The sequence below is a fragment of the Dermacentor silvarum genome, chromosome 11 (assembly GCF_013339745.2).
Source record: "Dermacentor silvarum isolate Dsil-2018 chromosome 11, BIME_Dsil_1.4, whole genome shotgun sequence".
Lineage (NCBI taxonomy): Eukaryota > Metazoa > Arthropoda > Arachnida > Ixodida > Ixodidae > Dermacentor > Dermacentor silvarum.
In genome coordinates this window covers 99,545,997-99,569,252 of record NC_051164.1, presented here as the reverse complement: position 1 = coordinate 99,569,252, position 23,256 = coordinate 99,545,997, and the positions used below count along the sequence as shown (strand labels likewise).

The window sequence follows — 23,256 nt, the reverse complement described above, 5'->3', positions numbered from 1 at the left end:
AAATATGTTTTCGTCTTAGGCACCGGCTCGACATAAACAGTGCAGTGTGGTGATGACCCTGGTTGAGCAGTAAAGGTGTCCACATGTAGAGATACTTGTGTGCCCATTTATTTCATCCAGCGATTCAAGCGCGATGATCGCACCACGTGGCAGCCAGTGCTTTTGACGCCACTGGTCAGCGCTGGGCAAGCGCTGGGCAAAAGCTCTCGCTTTCATCGTGTACCACAATGCATCAGCTCGGTGTCCCCAGTGCCCTCCTGTGGCGCAAATAGGGCAAACAGCCATGCGCTCCAGGTATCGCGTTTGAATCGCTGATACATGTTACAGGCGTGACACCATCATCTAATAAAACGCAAATAACTGATGTTAATTAACTTTTAACGACTATTTTGGCTTCAGTGTATCAAAATACGAGACAACAAAGAACGCGAGATGTAGCTATCCTGGCGTATCAAGAAAGGCTTGCAAGAGTTCATCAGAGCGAGCACTAGGTTCATTGAACGAAGCGTGTCACGTGCGTTCAAGCACAATAAAAAAAAATATTAAAAAAAAAGAAGGAAAAAAAAAATGTCAGCAACATACGCAGGCTATGAAGCCGCAATGCCGGTGCTACTGAAGATGTAACGTCTTCGGGGTCGTGCACGTCGAACCACCACACATGTGCCGCGTTTTTAATGGTCCCGAAATTCACGCCTCGAGAAGCCGGGAGCCCGAACCTCGCCCATAAAACACTCATCACGGTTTGAGCACGACGCCTGATACGAAGTGGTTCTAGCTTCCCGTATCTCTTTTGCACCGTCATTTTTTTCTAGAACCGGCAGAGTGTAAGAGATCCATAAAAGTGGTGCCGTGTAAATAGAGCCACTGACTCTGCCTAGCTATAGGAACGACCACCGCTCAACGAATACTTTTCTTTCTTTTTAGTAGCTCTTCAAATAGTCCTTTCCCCTCCGTTCGCACTATGTTTTGTCTATTATTCTTTTTGTTGTGCAGCGATTGCGTACGAAGCACGGCTTTCGGGTCCGCTCGGCGCGTCACCCTTCCCAGCATACCAGGCGGCGTGTAGCACCCAGACCCGACGAAGAGTAGCGGTGGGGGCCTGAGCCGCGTCGTATCACCTTACACGTGCGGGGGCGTCATGGCAGCAGCAGCAGGTTCCTAAACAGGGCGAGATGGGGGTAGTGCAGGGTGATGTCGGGGTAGTCGGAGGGGGAGGACAGGCGGGGGTGACGATCCTAGTTCGGGCTCCGTGTTTTTTTCTTTTGCGGTGGGACTCTCACGGACCGAAACGGTGGGAAAGTCTGGAGACCGCAGCGTTCTTGCTTCGCGTGCCTGAGCATGCAGTGTTCTCTCTCTCTCTCTCCTCTCTGACTGCAATGCGTTTTGCATGTGCACGCATGCAAGAGTAGGCTCACCCGCTTTTGGCCGGTTGCTTCCTATATCGCCCCGGCGATGACTCGCCGTCCTCAGAGCCTGGGAACTCGCAGTTCGGAACACATATGGCGTGGCTAACAAGCGGCGTATGAATAGTTTAGGTATGGCGTTTTCGGAGACGACGACGACGACAGTTGAGCGGTGGGAGGCGGGGTTCAACGATGGTCGTGGTTGAAAGGGGTAGTTCAGTCTGCAAGCTGCGGCATGTTTTGACGGCCAGATTGATGGTAGAAACGTTTCCGCATCCTGTGCTCAGCGCGACTCGGGAACAGAGCTATAACTGTAACTGCTTCCGCTTCAGCATCGTAATCGAGGCACACATGTTTAAGGGACCCGCGAACGTCATTAGTGAGCAGACTGATAAAGCCACTTCGCACTTAGGTTGTGTGAAGAAACTTGAAAGTTGATTAAAGAAACTCGCATGGGAGCACGAAAGAGTCGAGAAGAGTTGAAAAAAAAAAGACATTTGTGGTTATGCTGATTTTTTATGTACATATTACAGACCATGGTTAGGTCCAGGCAGAAAACTACGGGCACCTCATGAGAAATTTTCTTTAACGACAATATCGGTTATTGAATAGCAATTCATTCGCTTCGGTCCACTGAGAAGAACGGCTCAAATCAATGTGAAATTTCTGAAGACAGTTCGAGTTTCGGGAAAAATTGGCGGTACTCCAGGAACTGAAATGAAGACTACCTGTTCACTGGTTCGCCGTAACTGTGCATGGGGTTAGCCAAAAGACTAGCGAATGCTTTTTCAACAGCTGTTATAAGCGACTTCAAGGTTTGTTAACAGCGACTTCAAGGCTTTGAACACATGAAAGAACGATTAACTACATGAGCAAACATGCACAGGAACGCATACGAATTGGGACTGTGTTCCTTGCATTTCGTCGACAGTTCCAGAAGTCGCACAGTAACGAGATACGCAGCCTCTAGCCTAAACAAACTGATGCCGGCACAAATAAGTTTCTAGTTGAGTTGGCTGTTCGGACTGTACAGTAACCAACGATCGTAAGACGCCACGAGTGCTAGCAAGTGTCCCAGTCGAAGAGGTTAACCGTGGGAATATGACACACTGTGGACAATACCTGGTGTTTTCAACATCGGCATCCGTGACCGCTACGAATATTCGCGTAAGTCCTCCGATATGTGTACTCCGAGAAAAAAAAAAAAAGAGGTGCTCCCGACAACACCATTTCTATGTAAATTAACCGCATGTTTCAAAGTCCAACTAACATTTTCGATAGTTTTAATCAGTGCTCTTAGAACTTCACTCCGTGAGTTCTCGTGTTACCACACAAAGAACCTTCACTCCGCCACGCGCCCAAGAAGAGAACGCTTACTTATCGCGTTCTCGTAAATATTCACAAAGGCCGTGAGTATCTTGCTTGGGAATGAGATGTTGGCACCAAGGCCTCGCACGTCACAGCAACAGGGAGTCACGATTACGAACGCTGCTGCTGTTTCTGAAATCAACCGGACTAAGCCAACGCCTCCTAGATAGCACAAGGCCGGTGCACTTCGATCCGTGAAATCATGCTACCTTGCCCGACTGCCATAGAATCTAATGGGGACGCTCCCGGGTAGGTCGCGGTGAGTTTGACGCCACCGCTTTCGTCACGCCGGGCTTGGCAATGGAAATCTTGGTCCAGTTAGCATGACGTCATAAAGCAGAGTGCACAGGCCTGCTATCTAGGAGGCGTTGACTAAGCGGTCTTCTGTATACCAGTTCATCTGCATCTGCAACGCGCCTGACCTCTCCTCCCTCCACCATATTCGTTCATCGCCCTTCATATTCGTTCATCGCCCTAGTGGTGAGTAGTTCATCGTGCTCAGTCCTGATTATCATCTCTGCCTTTCCTACATTCCTCTCTGGATACCTCTCTGTGCAGAGTGTCCGTACTCCACAGGACTAAAGCTTTCTGAAAATGTAGTTGGGTATGGATGCAGTGAAGCCCGGGAGAGCAGTGGCCAGTTCTCGCTCCTCTGTTTTGTGTGTATATGAACGCGTATGTCACTCTATCGCAGTTCGACGGCTGCACGAAGGCCTTCTCCCGACTGGAGAACCTCAAGATTCATCTTCGGTCGCACACGGGCGAGCGTCCGTACTCCTGCCAGTTCCCGGGCTGCCCCAAGGCGTTCAGCAACTCCTCGGACCGGGCGAAGCACCAGCGAACCCACCAGGACACGGTGAGCCGTGTTTCGACATTATTGCCTGGTATAGCGTTAACCTTAAGCTTTAACTTTTACTGTTTGGTTAACAGTCACCTTAGAAGTCACACGCTGCGCCGGTGGATTGGGGGCTATGGCGTTTTGACGCAGTGCACGAGGTCGCCGGTTCGAATCGCGGCTGCGGTGGCCGCATTCCGATTGAGATAGGAATGCAAGAACGTACGCCTGTGTGCCGCGCTTTGGGAACAGGTTAAATAACCCAAAATAATCCGGGAGCTGCCCACTACAGAGTCACGCATTGCCCATTGTGCAGCCAGCGGACGTTAAACCCCGCAATTTAGCTTTAATATTTAATTAACTCAACAGAGTCCAAACAACAATCGATGTCAAGAAACGTTAGAACAACTCGTTCACTTTAATTTTTGGCCATAAAGAGCACATTCGTACAACAAATAAAGTGGTAATTCGGTCAAATAAATAAGCATGTTCATTATTTAATGAGTAATGTGTTTTTTAAGCTATCCAGAACTGAAACTTCAATCCAGCTCATCAAAAACGCTACTATGGGTAGGGACCCTACTATGGGCTTTGCGTAAACTCTTCTGCGTGTAAATGAGAATCTTGAGTTGTCAAACTCCGTGTAGAAAAATTATACTTTCGGTTTGTGGGATTAAGGTATTCTTCGATACCAGGAGAAGCTGTTGCGCTGAGAGGCGCGCTAATTCTTTTTGATTTACAGGAAAGAATGCGGCTGAGAAGTCGACGAGCCTTTTTTTTTTTTCGTTTCTTTACGACGATAGTTGTCATATCTCGGGCTATGTTCTGTAGTCGAACTCTAGTATCCTAACTTCTGTCTGTGTTGTGCTGGTTTCTCCAGAAGCCGTACGCTTGCCAAGTTCCTGGCTGCTGCAAGAGGTACACGGACCCCAGCTCGTTACGGAAACACTATAAAAACCATCTATCCAACGAAGATACAGCGAGAAAAAAAGTAAGCACGCAACGCAGTGACGCACAAAATTTTTTTTTATTCCTGAGCAGTTCGAAAGAAGAAGACAGAGAGAATCGGTGTTTAAGCATGACGCTAATACGTGCAGACACGACCCACAATGTTGGAATGAGCGGGCCATTGGATCGTAGCAGACGAGTTATAAGCCCTGATACAAGCAAAAGCTACAATACTAGCCAGCTGTTCTGAACGAAAGTAAAGAAGAAAAAAACATCTGTCGAAAAATTTTAAGGCCGTTTTCGAAACGCATGAGCTGCGTTACGAATTGCCCACGAGCTGCCTAGCGATTTCTTGCTCAGTAAGAATGGTAAACCTTGTAGCAGCTTCGGAAACAAATGCTTTTTTCTCTGTGTGATGTCGATGGTGTATTTGTTACGGCGGCTTTCAATTTTAGTCGCTCTCCAATTACACCAAACGCGGTGTGGACACAACGTTTCGTGCAATCGGAAATTGACTAAACCGTGGTCGTGAATTACGGTTAAGCCGCGACTTGTTACACCGATTGAATTTGATTTAGAAATGATGAAACCTCGAGGGAGATTAGGGAAATGAAAACACCAAACTTCTCAGCGTGAGTAAGGCTTCTAAATAAAACACGATTTTTTTTTTTTTAATCTAGGGACCTTAAGCGTGAGCGCTGTGCCCTGTGGCCGGTCGCGTTGCAGCCGAGCTCACAATGTTGTGATAGCATTAACGAATCGTTACGTTAACGTCTAGGCTTTGCGCAGTATTCACTCGCCGCAGTGTTTGTATTGACTATGGCGTTGCGCCGCAGAAAACGAGGTCGCCGGTTCAACTCCCGGTCGCAGCGACTGCATTACTTACGATGCGATCGGCGTGCAAAACCGCGCTGTCGTAGCTTTAGGTTCAGGTTAAGGTACTCCAAGCGACCAAAATTAATCCGGAAATCCTCCAATCAAGACTTGTCACATATAGGCAAAATGACGCTTTTCCACGTTAAGCGGCATTCGAACAATAATTTATTCGGTCAGTTTATCCGAGACTGAACCAATCAGAGAGTTAACCAATCATTCGAGCAGTTCTTCGGACAGTCGATCAGGTAATACATCAATCAATAAACCCATCAATGGGTCGATTCCCATCGGGTGCATGCGCGGTTATCCTGACCCCGAAGTGATAGATAGACACCAGCTTCGACTGACGGGCTTGCGTACGCGGTTGCACGCAGGCGTAAGACGAATAGCGAATTAGAAAGGTAACCTCACGGTTACCGCCGTTAAGGGATCAACATTGTGGATAAACGAATACTCATCGAATCACGTACACGTTGTTCCACAGATACGCAGCGAGCACGACCCTGACTCCGCGGGCAGCGGCAACACCGGCATGGCCGACAGCTGTCTGGATTCCTGCCTTCAGCCGGCGTATGCGTTACGCGATCGACCCAAGCTGGAACACGCGGACAGCGGTATCGGCCGTTCTCCCGGCGCCAGCTCCGTCAACGAGTGCTGCTACCGACCAGGTGAGGCGCCACTCAGTGCCTGCCGCTGAAGTTCGTTTTTATCTGAATGACAGCTATAGGAGAGCATTCACGGCGTTGAACTCAACTGTCTCTGTAAAGTGAAATTTAGCACGATATTCTAATAGCAACGGTGGACACGGCAACGTGGGCTGATATCTAAGTCTTCATGAAAACAACCCATCTACGTTTGCAAGTTTATGGACTACAGTACACATCAGAGAAGTAGGTAACTTTTTCTGTAGGCCGTGTGTATTCTCCTTATGGACAAAATACGGTGTGGGCTCGTGTAAGGGCCGCACCTTTCTTTATCAATTTTGACGAGGAGCGGCCCTTACACGAGACCGAACATTTCGGTCAAAATGGTGCCGGCGCAGCCAGCGACTGGTGCGCGCCCTGGATTCCCGGATGTACCATTTCATCAGACGTCAATGCGCATCTCTCGCCGTACGCAGCGCACGAAAACTTGCCGATGCGCGCGCGCGGCATCGGTGCACCGAACGCGATTGCTTCCCCGTTGAAAGAATTTCTTTTTTCCAAATTTTGGGCTGCCAAGTTGGGGGTATGGCCCTTACACAGGTGCGGCCCTTGCACGAATGCGAAGAAAACTTCAGAAATGCGAAGAGCCTGTAAGAAAGATGTAGGCGATCCGTGGACGGTGTATATAGTCATCCTTGTAAGGGTCCGGCTTTGAAACATAGAACATGTTGCCCAAGTTCGTTTTAGTTGTTGAACAGCTAAACACAAAATAATTTCTGTTTAGCGAGAAGCGAAACAGCGCACTAATGAACAAAATTATCGTATACGCAGCTTCGTCGCACGCCGCCATGTTGTTCTGGATTGGCTAGGTATTCGTCTTGGCCGGCATTGACTTTGCAACACCTCATAGTAAAAGAAATGACGTTTTTGTTGAGAAAAAATAGATTAAGTTTGTTTTTATTTATAATACCACGTAAAACAATCACTTTTTAGAAGTTTTTTTTCTTTTTTATCTACATATTCAAAAAACGCACTCGTGTCTGTCGCCATGTTTCTTTACGGCGAGTGCACTCCGTTTTCCCGTTTAGCACCGCGTAGCCTAAAGTGTCACTCAAGGTCCCGAAGTGCACTCCCCGTAAGTGCACTTAACTTGCCCGCTTGACAGGGTTGCCCATATAGTCGCGCCATCCCGACTTCCTTGTTATGTGGTATTTATTGCATTTGGTGTAATATGTGCAAGCGCACTGCCACGGAAAGGCATCATTGATTACTGTCACATACCAAGAGTCTGAAAAGGGAAAACGCGCGTCTTTTTGCTTGCTCGTGGCATGACAGGTGGCGCTCTTCTTTCGTGTGCACGCGCTGCAGGTCCAGCGTCGAGGGCGCTCCAACTGAGCCACAGCGACAACGACATCCGCTGCCGCTCGTCACCAAACAGCCGCTACGCCCGCAGTCCGGGACTCTCGGAGGACAAGTGAGTACCGCGTATAGGCCTACATGAAATGAGATCAGTGGTCCGCACACGGCACTGTTCGTACGCTCCCTGTTTCATTTTTTAAAATTATTATTGGCGTTGCCAACATAAGCGAAGTTCTTAGGATAATTGTGTTCTGAGTCGGTATGTAACGCGAATTGCGCTGTCTTCTGGATTGGCCAGTGCACTTTACGATACGGAGGTTGCTTCAGCACCAAACACCCACAACAGGAAATCGTAAACTGTCTAAAGATATTCCGAAGCATCACAAAACGGTTTATGCACATCCTATAGCCCCATAAACCATTATTAAGCATCGTAATTAAGCAACAGGAGATAGAGAAACGTTTTTTGATACGAAATGGTAGAGAGGTCGGCTTGAGGTAGATTCCTCTGACCAATTACTCTGCCATGGGGAAAAGGAAAGAGAGAAAGAGGATCATGATGGGGAACGATGACGACGGACTGAAGATGCAAAACATGCAACAGGCCAGTCTACTCAAAGCCTAGAGTCCAGACCCGTACATTTTTTGAAAGTCAAGTAAGGTCTGACGACGAAGGAAGATGCAAAACATGCAACAGGCCAGTCTACTCAAAGCATAGAGCCCAGACCCGTACATTTCTTTAAAGTCAAGTAAGGTCTGATGACGAAGGAAGGTGCAAAACATGCAACAGGCCAGTCTACTCAAAGCCTAGAGTCCAGACCCGTAGATTTTTTAAAAGTCAAGTAAGGTCTGGATGGCCTGACAACTAGATTTACAGTTACTCCAAGGGCCCAATATAACGTCCTCTGATCGGCTGTCGAGCAACAAAAATCTTATCAAAGGTATGGATAACCGGGGCAAGTTCGATACAGTTGTAGTTTTAAAAACTGCGCACGTAAATGACAGGACAAGCGAAAGAAGACTGACTAGGAAGAGCGCAGGATATTTCAACAGCGTTGTGTGCAAGAATGCAACGAAAATCGGCATGGTATTGCACCGACTCCGGGACTGGCCCACGTACACTGAGGAGGTGCTCTTGACATTTGCAGCTAAGGGTGGCGGTTTCGCGTCGTCTTCTTCAGGGGGCGTTAGGTATCTGGGTCTTGCTCTGTCTTTGCTAAAGTCTTCGCTAGAGTTACTGTATATGCTACCTTTGGTAGCATATACAGTAATTCTAGTCTTCACGCGTGCAGAGCGCGCGGGAGCAGCTGCGGATGAGGATGAAAGCGGGGCGCCCGATCGGGCTCCCATCAACACCTCGCGTTGTGAAAGTGTATCGTGGCATGGGAGTGTCATTCTTTGCATTACTGTGAACGTGCAGCGTCCGATGCTGTACTCGTATACTATATGGTTGCTCAGTGTTGCATATGGCTGTATTAGCACAGTGCAGATAGCGTACAGTGGCTCGACCAATGTAAGTCGTACACGAGTGCACTGTAAACCGGTTTACACACTTAAGTCTGCTAAGTGGTGTAAACCGGCCTATAACTCACACCCTTTCACTCGTAAGAGTGTAAGGAAGTGAGTTAGAGACAGAAAACACCCTTAAAGTACAAATCGTGCTATAGCTCGCACCCTTTCACCCGTAAGAGTGTTAGTTAAAGACAGAAGACACCCTTACGGGTACAAATCGTGCTACAACTCACAACTTTTCACCCGTAAGGGTGTAAATGTGTCGGTTATACAGAAAACACCCTTGCGGGTACAAATCATTCTATATAACTCACCCTTTCACTCGTAAGGGTGTAAGGATGTGAGTCAGAAACAGAAAACACATTTACGGGTAGAAATTGTTCTATTACGCACACCCTATCACGTAAGAGTGAGTTAGAGACAGGAAACACTCTTAAGGGTGTAAGCCAGTTTACAATACGTGTAGGGTGAATACAGGCGCAGTTTTTTTTTTTTTTTTTTTTTTTTTTTTTTACGTAAGAAACCTCTGTTAAGAGTTCTAATAGTCGAATCTACCTTGGCGCAGGCTCCACCCTCAAGGTTACCCGATTCCACTGTTCCGGACGAGTTCATTCACGGAGACCTGCCTTCCCCGCAGCCCCACAACCAGCGTCCTGCTCGAAGTGCCGCGCTCGGACGTTCACTTCACGTCCATAGGGGGTGAGCTCACGTTTTGGCACTTCCTAGCTGCCTCCTGTCTCAACACTGCAATCATGCCGAAGGACAACTCGTTACTGGCTAGGCAACTGAGATTACCACCATCATTACTATCATTACTCCGTATAGCTCTCTTCAAATTTGCTATCGCAATTGATGCTTCGCCTTTCAGGTGAAACTGCGACAACCTTTTTTCTTCCTTTTCGCTTGACGCTTCTTGAAACGCGGCCGATGCGTCTAGGAATCAAAGCTGAGACCGTCGTTCTCAGCAGAACGCCTTTGCAACCGGGCCACCATGGCGATTCGGGGTGATTCTCTCGGGCCGATTTCCTTGAACCGACAGCCTCGGAACACCACGTTCAGTCAGTGTCGTTCAGGGCCCTCTGAGAAGACCACGAAAGGGGGGTGTCCAAAGTTCCACAGTTGTGCTTCATAAGTGCCTACATGCTACATATCGTATGGCCAAATCAAGATGGTGGACCTTGAGCTAGAATTGCGAATAAGGCATCGGTACAGCGTATTAGTGGCTTCATTTCCGGCAACTTGGCTATATAAGGGCAGCTTACATGTGGAGCGAGGAAACGCCCGCCCAATTGAGTTAATTCCGCATATTCTCAGTTCAGCTTTTCCTACACACTATATCGCGCATCGAGGAGTCCTACATGATAGCGGGGACGCTCCGCCACTCGCAGGCCAGCAGTGCTCGTTGGAGGTTCCCGTGCCTCTGCAGCAGCGGACATGCTCGATGGACCAGCCCGACGACGACATCCAGGAGCCCCTGGCCACGCTCAACATGTGCGACCTGCGCGCGCTGGGCCACCTGGGAGACTCTCTCAGCTCGCGAGAGGACTCGGCCGACGAGGCGCCGCCGCTGCCCCTCGACCAGCAACCGCTGCCTCCGTTCGACGCCAGCTTCTACTCGTCGTGCCTGCTCCTCGACGACTTGCCACACTTCGGAGGGTGCGTCTTGATGCTGTGTGTGCGTCGGACAAGGATGATTGCTCCCCCAGTATGATGAAAGGGCACAAATTGTCAAGGCATTACAAATTTCATGTCAAAGAATTAAAGCTTCGCAGTTTAGAAAAAAACATTCGTCCTGGTCGGGGATTCGAAGGCGGGACCAACGCCTTTCCAGGTCGGTCGGTCCCGGGTTCGAATCCCCGTACCAGGACGAATTTTTCATCAAATGCGAAGCTTTCATTCTGAGAAACCCACATGGGTTTCCTTTGCAGCTTCGTGCGACATTTCGGGTGGATGATAATTTTTCTTTATCATGTACTTTCCTTACCCTTTCGGAGTTCCGCAGAACTGATCTGCCTTGTTCCCAGTATAAGTGTGAGCTGAGTGAGTTGGTGCTGGTTGATTTCTTGAACAGCCGAGTTTCTTGCTGGGCGAGTCGGTACGTATTTGAAAGTGAACAGGAAATGAGCGAGAAAAAGAAAGAAAAACACGCATGCTCTAGGGAGGAAGTGAGCAGGATGAGAGCTGGACTTACAACTATATGATTATATTGACGAAAATTCCACAAAATAACTTAGCTCGTCCGCAACACCATTTGAGACAGAAAAGAACAACAACAGTATCTGATTATCAGACAATGTATTTCTTTTCATTTTGAAGCCTTTCTGTGCGGGACTTTCTTCAAGAATAAACGTAGTTGTAAGTCTAGCGCCACACCCTGTCCACTTCTTATATCGCGTACGCGTCTTCTTCGCTGGTCTGCTGCTGAAATTTTGAGCGCGATAAAATGGGCCGTGCTCTGTCTCTTTGCATGAACCGTTTTCTCGCGCTCTTCCTAAGATGTGACTGTTCCCAAACACTAGAAATCTTCCTCCCACCTCTTGTTACTTTCTGGGCAAACATTTAGCAATTTTCTTATAGTATTGACATCGAAGAGCCGCTTCTCGCGTTTTTGCAATCGTACCTTGGCGTACCTCGGAATACTTAATTTCCTAACGCCACTACCACTATCGCGTCGACGACAGCTTGGTGTGGCTTGAGCATTGTAATGTTCACCTGTCGGACGTGTAGCGTAGCGGTTACAACCAGCAGTAGAGGCCGACCGTGGCCCCCGAATTGCAACGGGGCACTGGTCTCGTAACGGGTGGACTCGTAAGCGCATACACACGCCCCCGAGGCCCACGGTGAAGCAGTGCGGCCCGTCTTCGATTTTCATGGCTTTGCCACAGCTGGCTGCGCCAATATTTGCTCAGTTTTTGATGACGGGCAGCACAAATTTTGCACCTTAACAGATCGTGCCATAATCCGAATGGCTTCCAAAATTTATCCGACATCGTATTCTGCAGATACGGCCAGTTACTCTGATTACCGCTGTAAAACCCTCTAGAGAGGTGCCAGTTGAATTAACGTCGCCAAAAGCGCCAAAGAACGCGTGAATCGTCGTAAAAGGCTATCGCTGCTGACAAAACGAAAACGTAAGGCAACATTCGGTGTTGTCGCTAGAGTAATGTATGGAGTTTCAATAAAGTCGCCCTATAGTCGAATCATCTGCTTGTTTCCTGTTTAGCTAGCTCAATAGGTAGAGCGTTGTCTGAAAAGATGGAAATGCCTGTTTCGATACTCGGAACACAATGCAGTTATTTAAATTCAGTGAAACCCTTATACGTTCACCTTTTCCTTTTCTTTTTTTTTTTTTTTGGTTGCGGGTTACTTTCTTTAGATTGATGTCAACGTGCGCACGACCGCTGGGGCCGGAAATCAAACCCTTGCGTTCACAAGGCGAACACCTACAGGGGGAAGGGAAGGGGGAGGGTGACTTTTGCAGATAGCCTATAAATGTGTCTTTGACGCACTCTTCGCCATTGTCACAATGTGTATGCTCAGCTGGCTCTTTCTTTTCTGTTCTCCGTGTTTGCAGGGTGTCTTGAAAACAGCCAAAGTGCCACACGGCGCAACGTGCAAAATCTCCGCGGAAAAACTTGTTCCGCACTCCGTCCAAGGATGTCAACTCTACGCCGTTCGGCCATGCCAACGCAAAGGGGCGAACGCGCATGAAAATGCTGACGTCACTACGGCGACTCTGATTAACCCGGTGAACTGCTATGGCGGAACTGCCTTTTGTGATGTGCTCTGGTGAACAGCTCTGATGGAACTTGTCAGTCCTCGCACTGCAACCCGAAGCCGTGAACTCTGTGGTCGCTTGAGAGGACTCTGAGCTTCACCAGATCAGCTCCGTGTCGTTGTTATTGTTCTTGTAGTTATAAGAGACCGCGTGTGCAGTGAGGAGGCATCGATAGCGTTAATTTTTTTTTGTATACCTCGGCTCAACATGTTCTCTACTCAGCGATAGCATGACTGAAACAGCTACCCTGGAGGTTAGAAACGAAGTGTCCTTCGCTAGCATGCTGCAACACAGATCAGCGACGAAGCCGTCTCAAGCTACCGATACAAGCCTCTCACGTCAATGGCCATCAAGGAAGGCTGGTCAACACATCCCTCTCAATAAAATTGATGATGATATGAATGTAGCCACGTAGTAGAGGTCACACTTCTTGTGGCGAAGATTTCACTAAAGTATGTACTCTATCTGCATGGCATAGGTCGTCGCAGGCTCGGGGTCCTTGTGAACCCCAGCGACGCGCGCTTTGTAACATGAGCTCTCGCTTTCTTTTTCTCGGCCTTTTATTTGCGGTGGAGTGATAGCCGATCGGCGAGCCACCGTACTTCTCCGCAAATAAAACGGACGGTGGAAAGCATTGACGTCACAAGCGCTAGTATACCCGGTGATCCCTCCGGCCACGGCTCGCGCGTTGCAGCTTGCTCTGACCGTGATAGCACGTGCAATCTTAAGTCTGTCTCGCTGTCGAATTGGCGACAACGTTCACAAAGTTCCGAATGCAGCACGCCCTCATAACCACCAGCCACTGTTCCTCCGCGAGGCTGCAAATAGTTCGTACTTCAAACTTTCCCCGTTACCTAAATAAGGCGGTAACGACAAAAATGAAATTATAAGCATGCAATTTTATACGTTTTCTCTCGTCTATTATAGTGAAACGTGCAAGTACGACAAGTACAGGCATATCAATTACGACGCCGTTTAGAAAAAGTCACATGACGATGATTTTGTTTGCTTCCGTGATTGGCTGGCGGAATAACACATCCCCGCGCGGTCCGTGTTCCTTTGTTGCCAACTGCTGTATTTTAAAGCGAAGCTTTGTACCTCTACCAGCCAAGGGTTCTGTCGTGTCCGTCGTTGTAATCAAAAAACGATCCCGACGAACCGCTAACAATTGCAGGTATAGCAGTATAGCTTACTTGAATTCAGGCATTCAGCGTACAACTAAGCACTCGTTTTCGCAAGAAAAACCACAAAAACAAGCTTCAAAGTGATGAGCCAACATGATGGATGATAAGGGCTGCGGGCAAACAACGGAAACAGGCTCGGCGCGGTCCGTAAGATTAGATTGCAGCTGTTGCAAAGCTTATGCAGCTGCTTGAAAGAGGGTTGACGTCATTCGAAACCCTTCCAGCCTAGTAACTGCTTCGGTTCATTTTCTAGACTACCCCACTATGGGGTAGTCTAGTAGTGTATATCACACCGATCATAAAGCAGTAGTGAACATTGTTGTGAAGTAAATAATAATAAAGGCCGTGGTTAAAGTTACGTTGTAGTGTGTGAAATATCAAGTGCGCCGCAGTCACCGTGAGGGTGGCGTAAAAAGCTTCGCTTTCCAACCACCTTCACAGGGTGGATTGGCGGGCAATTTTTTTTTAAAGCTGTATCCTACTATAGAGTGATAATCTAATGAGAGGGGCATATCGGTATGGAAGCCGCCACCGGTCGAAAGCGAAAGAATGCTCAATAAAGTGGCAATACTGATAGCTGCGCCAGGCGCGAACAAGATTGCATGAATTAATACCACAGCCGACCAATATAAGCAAATGAACACCATCTTCGTGCCTTGTTTAACTCATCGCAGATAAACATCCCGGCCACCATAGTATATCGTGCAGCTCCGATAAGAAAGTTCTGAAATTTTCATAGCTCAAAATTCAGGTTAACCGCATTTCTCTTTGCGCGCTCATAGCTGACGCAAGATGAAATTGAAGTTGAATAAATCGCGTAATAAATTTCTTGGGTTACGTGAAGGCATGCCGTCACAATTGGCGAGCCAGAAATCAGCGTAAAATTTCCGGTGTCGGGGCTGGTCACTGCTGTGGCATTGACGCCACATGTCAAATTGCCGTAACACGTACAGCCGCCGGCAGAATTAATTCGACCGATGAGACGAAAACTGAATGCTTTGGAAGGAACACGGATTAAGCTTTAGCACATTCAAGGCAGCCCAACCACAAATGTCGAGCACAGTTCACCGGAGAGGCAGGAAATGCGCTCAAGCGTGTTCGCGTTAAATATGACCACGGCTGCATATTGTTTCAGCTACTCTTTCTTTTTTCTTTTTTCTAACCAAACTAAACCAACTAAACAGCCTCAACGAGCTCATATTCCTAATATCCGCCAGTTTACACGCTTTAGATGCAAACATTTCAAGCTGGAAAGACTGTGTCGCCTTAAAATCCTGCGACTTACAAGGAACACACCTGGGCTATTATTGCGCGCTAACGAGGCGATGTCATCGGCTAGAAAAGAGTCTGTGCGTGTTTGATGGCAAGTGAATCATTAGAGTTATAAAAATCAACCGCGAAAGCGTTTTTCAGCTTTTCCTAGCGAAATTACATTGCCTCCCTCCTTTACACCAATGTATACATAATTTTCTGATAACCGAAGTAACGTAACCATGCTCACGAACACGACTTTCAGCTTGTTAGTGCAAACAAAATTCGGTTCCACTTACCACAGTTGCAGCCACGTCGTCCCCAGAAAGGCGGCGACGGCCTCTGTTACAAGGCACTGCGTATGCGCAGCCGTTTCCTAGCCTGCGTAACCTCAGCAACATAGGTCTCGTGACCCTTCCTTTTTTCTTGAATCATGCTCTCTTCGTTTCTGCTATCGTTATCGCCTATCGTACGCTACACTGTGTACTTCATCGACACGTCCGCCCTATCAGTAATTTGTAGTTCTTATGAGCGTTCGATACTGATGTCGGACTTCATTGAAGCTTGCAATCTTATATTGGATATCTGTTAGCTTCATTCGTGGCACTGTGCTATCAACTTTTTGCCGTTTCTGTCCAGCGGTGACAAGAAAAGAGATAGTGAGTGAATAGGCTTAAAAAAAAGAGAAAAACAAATGACAGGTGAAGCACTTACACCGATAGCAAACAAAAGTTTAAATTCTGGAGTTTTACGTGCCAAAACTACGATCTGATTATGAGGCACGCCGTAGGGGGGGACTTCGGGTTAATTTTGACCACCTGTGGTCCTTCAACGTGCACCGATAGCACAGTACACGGTCGTTCTTGCATTAAGACGAAGCTTTCACTCGGTTGCTAGATAGATATAACTTACTTAGATAGGAATCTAAGTAAAGGGGAAATGAGAAATCGCTTTTTCTTTTGGCAACCACTGCATCAAATTTGATGGGGTTCGTTGAATTAAAAAAAATTCAAATCTAGTAAGTGTTGGTAGCGATTTTTTTATTTAGGCTATCAGTTTTTAATAAATATTATTGAAAATCGCAAATATTCAGAAAACGAAACTATCAAGTTTACAACTCTGTAACTCGGCAATGAAAAATGATACCACAATTCTGTAAATTTAATTTAATAGTACATCGAAAGCGGACAAAATTTACGCATTATACACGGCTCTCAAATAGACCACTAATATTCGAGTATGACTTTTGCAAAACCCTTGTAAACAATGTAACAAATTAGCGTAACATATAAATTGATATATCAAGTTTTTCCACCCGCCGTGGTTGCTTAGTGGCTATGGTGTTGGGCTGCTAAACACGAGGTCGCGGGATCAAATCGCCGCCACGGCGACTGCATTTAGATGGGGGCGAAATGCGGTAAAATATTACACAACGCTAGCTTGCCATTTACTGCTCAGACCAGAGCATGCAACACCAGTTCAGCAGGAATGCTAGTGTGCTTAAAACTGTGCGTGCGCTCAACCCTGCAAGCAGAAGGTATAACGCAGCACTTGCCCCTGCACCGAACTGACAGAGCACAACGCTCCACTTCGCTTCTTCCTCTTTTGCAGTGAAACAGCAGTGACACTGCTCGTATCAGGAGACAATGTGATCCTCAGCACGCAACCCCCTTTGTGGGGAGCGCCCGCCACGCTCTATCACGTGGTATAGGCCTGTCAGCGTAATCCCATCCTATGACGCACTTCCTAATCACTCTTTCCACGAAACACAAAACCTCTTAAAAACGTCTTGAAACGGCTACAAACGACTATAGACGTCTTTGTCTACGACAAGACTGCAAATAGAATTTTTCTAAACATAGCCTAAGCGCCTAAAATATACTATACTCGCGGACAACTTTCTGTGGCAATAAATGGAAAGCTACGGAGACAAAGCGCTCACAAGTGAGAGCGCTTCTGAAAAGAGTCCCGTGTTTAAATCCACGTTAGTATAGGCTGGAGAAGAGAAAACATAAACACCTTATTAGAAACAGTTAAATAATACAGAACACACCACTGAGTGCAAAAGATTTCTTATTTTGCGGTTTTCCCCTTCTGCGTCTCGGCAAGCGCGAAACCGTCGCACGTGGAAGCTGCGTCGATTCAGCGTCTGTTCCGAGCTCAAAATGTCTTGGTCAAGACAGCTACTAGACTTTTGAATTAGCCGCATTTCGATGGGGGCAAAATGCGAAATGGGGGCAAATGCGATTTAGGAGCATGTTAAAGAACCCCAGGTGGTCCAAATTTCCGGAGTCCACTACGGCGTGCCTCATAATCAGATTGTGGTTTTGGCACGTAAAACCCCATAATTTTTTAACTTTTGAATTAGCCGTTCAAGACATCTTTTAGACATCAAATAGCTGCTTCCGTGTATCGTGGGTTACGAGCAGTGGAAGAGGGCTTTCGCCTTGAGGACCAACTCTGGCTGGTAGACCGGACGACGACGGCATCAAGATCCACCAAGGTCCTGGACTGAGGACACCGCCCACTATGCAAATTTCATGGGTTCAAATAAAAGTTTATTCCTCTTCCGCGCATGCATGGGACAACACTACAACGCCGGTGGCAGCAACGACTCCGTGAATACGACTCCTGGGTCTGTATTATTATTGCTGTTGCTTTCAATCGGGTAACGACGTCAAGCTTATTCAGTGAATTTTAAAGGGCCAATTTGTGTCGGCATGAATAGTTGAAGCACGAAAAAAATTGGCAGTCATTGAAGTGTCCCTACGTGATTTGAATGCGAAAGCATTCTGATTTGTGACGTGCCACGACGTCATACATTAGCATCTTGAAATCAGTTTCACTTCCATTCACCACGTTACCATGATACGGGACGTCATACATTGTCACGTGTCCTTCACAACTCTACGTTAATCCACCTTGCTCCCATTTGTACCAATCTTATTCCACTTTAATGCACTCTAATCAACCTGAATACACCTTGCTCTAATTTGTATTAACCTCAATTCACTTTCATCCACTTTGCTCTAAATTGTACCAACCTTATTTCACCTAACTCCACTCTAATCCACCTTAATCCTCTTTAATTCACATTCATCCACTTTACTTCACCTTAATTCACTTTACTCCTCGCCTTACTCTAACTTGTAACTTTAATTCTTTGTAATTCACTTTATTGCGCCCCTAATTCACATTGACTACTCATAACTACTCCTAATTAACGTTATACTATCTTCTGAATTACTACTGACGTCATACAAGACACTGATGGCGTCACATAATGCGGTAATAATCATCTTCGATATCACTCGTTGCCTACAACGCCGGCTTTTCTGTCTCGTGAGACATACAATGCTTTCGCATGAAATTTTGAGGCACCCTTGAAAGCTTTGGCACGCAGCATAGGGCCTGTAATAGCATCACGCAAGCTTCTCATCACTCGCCGCGCGGGAGCCGTCAGCGAGACCGCACGACTGCGGTGGCGGCGCCGATGGCGTGAATGCGCCTCCAGCGCCAGTGTAATTGCTATGGCAATAAACAAATATCACATCATTTTCAGACATGTAGTTTAAATAGGCGCCATCTCGTGTAAAATTATTGCGTGCTCACAGTGCATATTATACCGTCACAGTAACGGCGCAAAAGAGCTTCAAAAAGCGCGCGGCGTCACGTGGAGGCTGTTGTCCAATAGAAGAGAGGATAGGGAGGGCCGCGAGGTGCAGGAAAAGGAAATAAGGCGAGAGTCGGCTTGAGCGCGGGAAACTTCAAAATTATGCCGCTACTTGCCTCATCTGTATCGTCCAAAATGCTCAAAGTCGGCCGAAAAAATTTTCCCACGGTCTGTGTTGTTGGGAAGCCAACTTGTCGTCACATCTTGTGTTGTGGGAAAGCCGACATGGAGCGCCGGCGTACCGGCGCCGCCGTTCAGGGTGGTCGCTCGTCTCGATTAAGTGACCGCAATCGCGCGGAGACGTCTGAAAGATAGTTGGTTAATGTGCGTTAATTACCACAAGACGATGACTGGTTGCCGCTTTCCTTTGTGCGAGGTAAGCATTACATTTCGCAGATAGGGCATTGGATAACGGGGAACTGTTATAAACATTTTAATGCTGTCTTTAACAAATGTATTTTTGAATAAAAATTGAATTGAAAAAGAAAGAAAAAAATTGCTTCTTGCTACTACATTTCCTTTTCCGTACCACTCACTGCGCTTTACGGCGGATCGTCTTCATATTGGCCGTCACACATTTTTCTTCTTTTTTATTTGTTCTCTCTTTTGTTTGTAAACTGACGATTACGGGACACGTTCGGGTCGATACCACACACAAGGAGTCACAGCGGCCTTCCACTATCATGCGCTTGAATTAACAGGCGTAACAAACACAGGTAAAAGCAAGGCCGTCAACATCTTCAACGGTGACACTGCTACCGTCAGGAACCGTGCGTCGGCTTCACCGCAACGCAGGACTCTCCAGGAAGTTGGCTTCCCAACTACACAGACCGTGGGAAAATTTTTTCGGCTGGCTTTGTGACATTTGGAAGGAAAATAAGTGAAGTAGCGCCAGCTTTTTGAAGTTTGCTGCCAACGTGCAGGCTCTCCGCCCTTTCTTCTTTATACTTGATACAGTTAGTGCAGAAAGAAAGTAGGTCACTACAGTTGCCGCAACAAGTATACCATACAGTCGGCCGTACCATACAGTCCGTGCAGAAAGAAAGCAGGCCACTACAGTTGTCGCGACAAGTATGCCATACAGTCGGCCACAACATACAGTCGGTGCAGAAAGAAAGTTGATCACTACAGCTGCCGCGATAAGTATACCATACAGTCGGTGAAGAAATAAAGCAGGCCACTACAGTTGCCACAACAAATAACTATATCATAACGTTAATGTAGAAAGAAAGTATGCAACGACAGTTGCCGCAGCAAGTATACAATACAGCCTGTCATAGTATGCAGTCGGTGCAGAAATAAACCAGGCTACTACAGTTGCCGCAACAAGTAATTTAGGGTAATTAAGCAAGTAGTTAATTAGGACTAATGGAGCTGGGCAGGCCATGTAATGCGTAGGATGGATAACCGGTGGACCATTAGAGTGGCAGAATGGATATCAAGAGAAGCGCAGTCGAGGATGGCAGAAAACTAGGTGGGGTGATGAAGTTAGGAAATTTGCAGGCGCAAGTTAATTGGAATCAGCTAGCGCAAGAAAGGGGTAATTGGAGATCACAGGGAGAGGCCTCCGTCCTGCAGTGGACATATATAGGTATAGGCTGATGATGATGATGACGATGAATAATAATTAAGGTTAGATAATATTATTTATACATAATTTAGATTGGTTAACATTAAATTAAATAAGGCAAATATTTTCAATTAAGGGCAATTGAATGACGATGAATTGAGGGTAATGAGGCCTACCATGTAGTGTAAATAGGCCTCATCTCGTGTAAAATTATCGCGTGCTCACAGTGTCACAGTAATGGCGCAAAAGAGCTTCAAAAAGCGCGCGGCGTCACGTGGAGGCTATCGTCCAATAGAAGAGAGGATAAGGAGGGCCGCGAGGTGCAGGAAAAGGAAATAAGGCGAGAGTCGGCGTGAGCGTGAGGGCGGGAAACTTCAAAATTATGCCGCTACATGCCTCAGCTGTATCGTCCAAAACGCTCAAAGCCGGCCAAAAAAATTTTCCCACGGTCTGTGTTGTTGAGAAGCCAACTTGTCGTCACATCTTGTGCTGTGGGAAAGCCGACATGGAGCGCCGGCGTACCGGCGCCGCCGTTCAGGGTGGTCGCTCGTCTCGATTAAGTTACCGCAATCGCGCGGAGACGTCTGAAAGATAGTTGGTTAATGTGCGTTAATTACCACAAGACGATGACTGGTTGCCGCTTTCCTTTGTGCGAGGTAAGCATTACATTTCGCAGATAGGGCGGAGGATAACGGGGAACGGTTATAAACATTTAAATGCTGTCTTTAACAAATGTATTTTTGAATAAAAATTGAATTGAAAAAGAAAGAAAAAAATTGCTTCTTGCTACTACATTTCCTTTTCCGTACCACTCACTGCGCTTTACGGCGGATCGTCTTCAGATTGGCCGTCACACATTTTTTTTCTTTTTATTTGTTCTCTCTTTTGTTTGTAAACTGACGATTACGGGACACGTTCGGGTCGATACCACACACAAGGAGTCACAGCGGCCTTCCACTATCATGCGCATTGAATTAACAGGCGTAACAAACACAGGTAAAAGCAAGGCCGTCACCATCTTCAACGGCGACACTGCTACCGTCGGGAACCGTGCGTCGGCTTCACCGCAACGCAGGACTCTCCAGGAAGTTGGCTTCCCAACTACACAGACCGTGGGAAAATTTTTTTGGCTGGCTTTGTGACTTTTGGAAGGAAAATAAGTGAAGTAGCGCCAGCTTTTTGAAGTTTGCTGCTACTGTGCAGGCTCTCCGCCCTTTCTTCTTTATACTTGATACAGTTAGTGTAGAAAGAAAGGAGGTCACTACAGTTGCCGCAACAAGTATACCATACAGTCGGCCGTACCATACAGTCCGTGCAGAAAGAAAGCAGGCCACTACAGTTGTCGCGACAAGTATGCCATACAGTCGGCCACAACATACAGTCGGTGCAGAAAGAAAGTTGATCACTACAGCTCCCGCGATAAGTATACCATACAGTCGGTGAAGAAATAAAGCAGGCCACTACAGTTGCCACAACAAATAACTATAACATAATGTTAATGTAGAAAGAAAGTATGCAACTACAGTTGCCGCAGCAAGTATACAATACAGCCTGTCATACTATGCAGTCGGTGCAGAAATAAACCAGGCTACTACAGTTGCCGCAACAAGTAAATTAGGCTAATTAAGTAAGTAGTTAATTAGGAATAATCAAGATTAATTAAGGCTAGGTAATAATTATACTTAATTTCGATTGGTTAAGATTAAATTAAATAAGGCAGCACATTATCAATTAAGGGTAATTGAATGACGATGAATTGAGGGTAAATAAGAATTGTTAGGCCAGTTAAGATTATTTAGAGTAAATTAATTAACCTAATCATGAACAATTGTGGTTAAGGTTATTATGCCGAGTCAAGGTTAATTATAGATATTTAAGAATTATCATGCCTAATGTTGATTTATTAACATTACATTGATTAAGGTTAATTAGAATTAAATATGGATAATTAAGATGGCTTAAGCCTAATTGGGATTAATTGCATAGTAATCGCTTCTAACTATAATCAGCAAAGGCTTTGGCTCCATGTGCGTGGCGGTTTCCCACCGGTTGTGCCTTAATTTAGCACAGGTGTAAAAACAGATAGATTGCAAAACACCAGATAAACACAGGATAAAACAACATAAACGCAAAGAAAACAGAAGGGAAACACGGCCGAATCACTGCTCCGCACTTCACCAGCTTTCACGTTGTGAGGAACTGCATTACCACCCAGTTTTTTCTTTATATATATATATATATATATATATATATATATATATATATATATATATATATATATATATATATATTGTTCATGGCCATCCTACGAGTGGGGGCTCTCCCTTTTTGGGCCAAATATAAGGGGTTTTTAGATTGTAGTGCAACCTGTTGGCGAATAAATAAACTACTTATTGGTATTTTCTTTTTGCAACTGTCCTGCGTTTCCCAATTATGCCGATCAGAGGCCGCGTAGTGTAATATTCAACACGATTAGGGTCAATAATACGGTGTTTGCTGATCTTAGAGTTACCTGTTGGCAAATAAATTTTTTATATTCTTACAACTCAATGGTATAGCTGGCCAAATCTTTAGCTAGCATTTGTAAATTCATTTTTTTTTCTGCTTTCCAGTGCGTTGCAATGTAACGAACTTGCGAAGCGGTTGAGGTTAACTAATCCTCAGAAATCTCGTGAGGATAGCATAGACATTTAGCAAGTCGCCGCTCGCGCACACTAGTTAAAGATTTGGGTGGCTGTACGTATTTACAGCCATGCAAGTTGTGAAACTCCCATAGGTCACGTAGTAACATTGACCACGGTTGTAGATCAATACCACAGGTGGTGATGATTTATAGGCATGCCCTTTGAAACTGG

The 23,256-nt window shown here is 46.4% G+C and overlaps 1 protein-coding gene across 2 annotated transcripts in view; it reads left to right on the top strand.

The window, feature by feature from the left end:
- Positions 1–13,203, top strand: part of LOC119433439 (uncharacterized) — a 102,700-nt gene extending 89,497 nt beyond the window's left edge. For both annotated transcript variants that reach the window (XM_049659212.1, XM_037700645.2), the window contains exons 4-10: positions 3,466–3,627; positions 4,487–4,597; positions 5,915–6,098; positions 7,443–7,548; positions 9,511–9,644; positions 10,334–10,601; positions 12,520–13,203. In XM_049659212.1, coding sequence (XP_049515169.1) covers positions 3,466–3,627; positions 4,487–4,597; positions 5,915–6,098; positions 7,443–7,548; positions 9,511–9,644; positions 10,334–10,601; positions 12,520–12,529 — 975 coding nt within the window. In that variant the 3' untranslated portion in view covers positions 12,530–13,203. The remainder of the gene's footprint in view (positions 1–3,465; positions 3,628–4,486; positions 4,598–5,914; positions 6,099–7,442; positions 7,549–9,510; positions 9,645–10,333; positions 10,602–12,519) is intronic.
- The last annotated feature ends 10,053 nt before the right edge of the window (positions 13,204–23,256 follow it).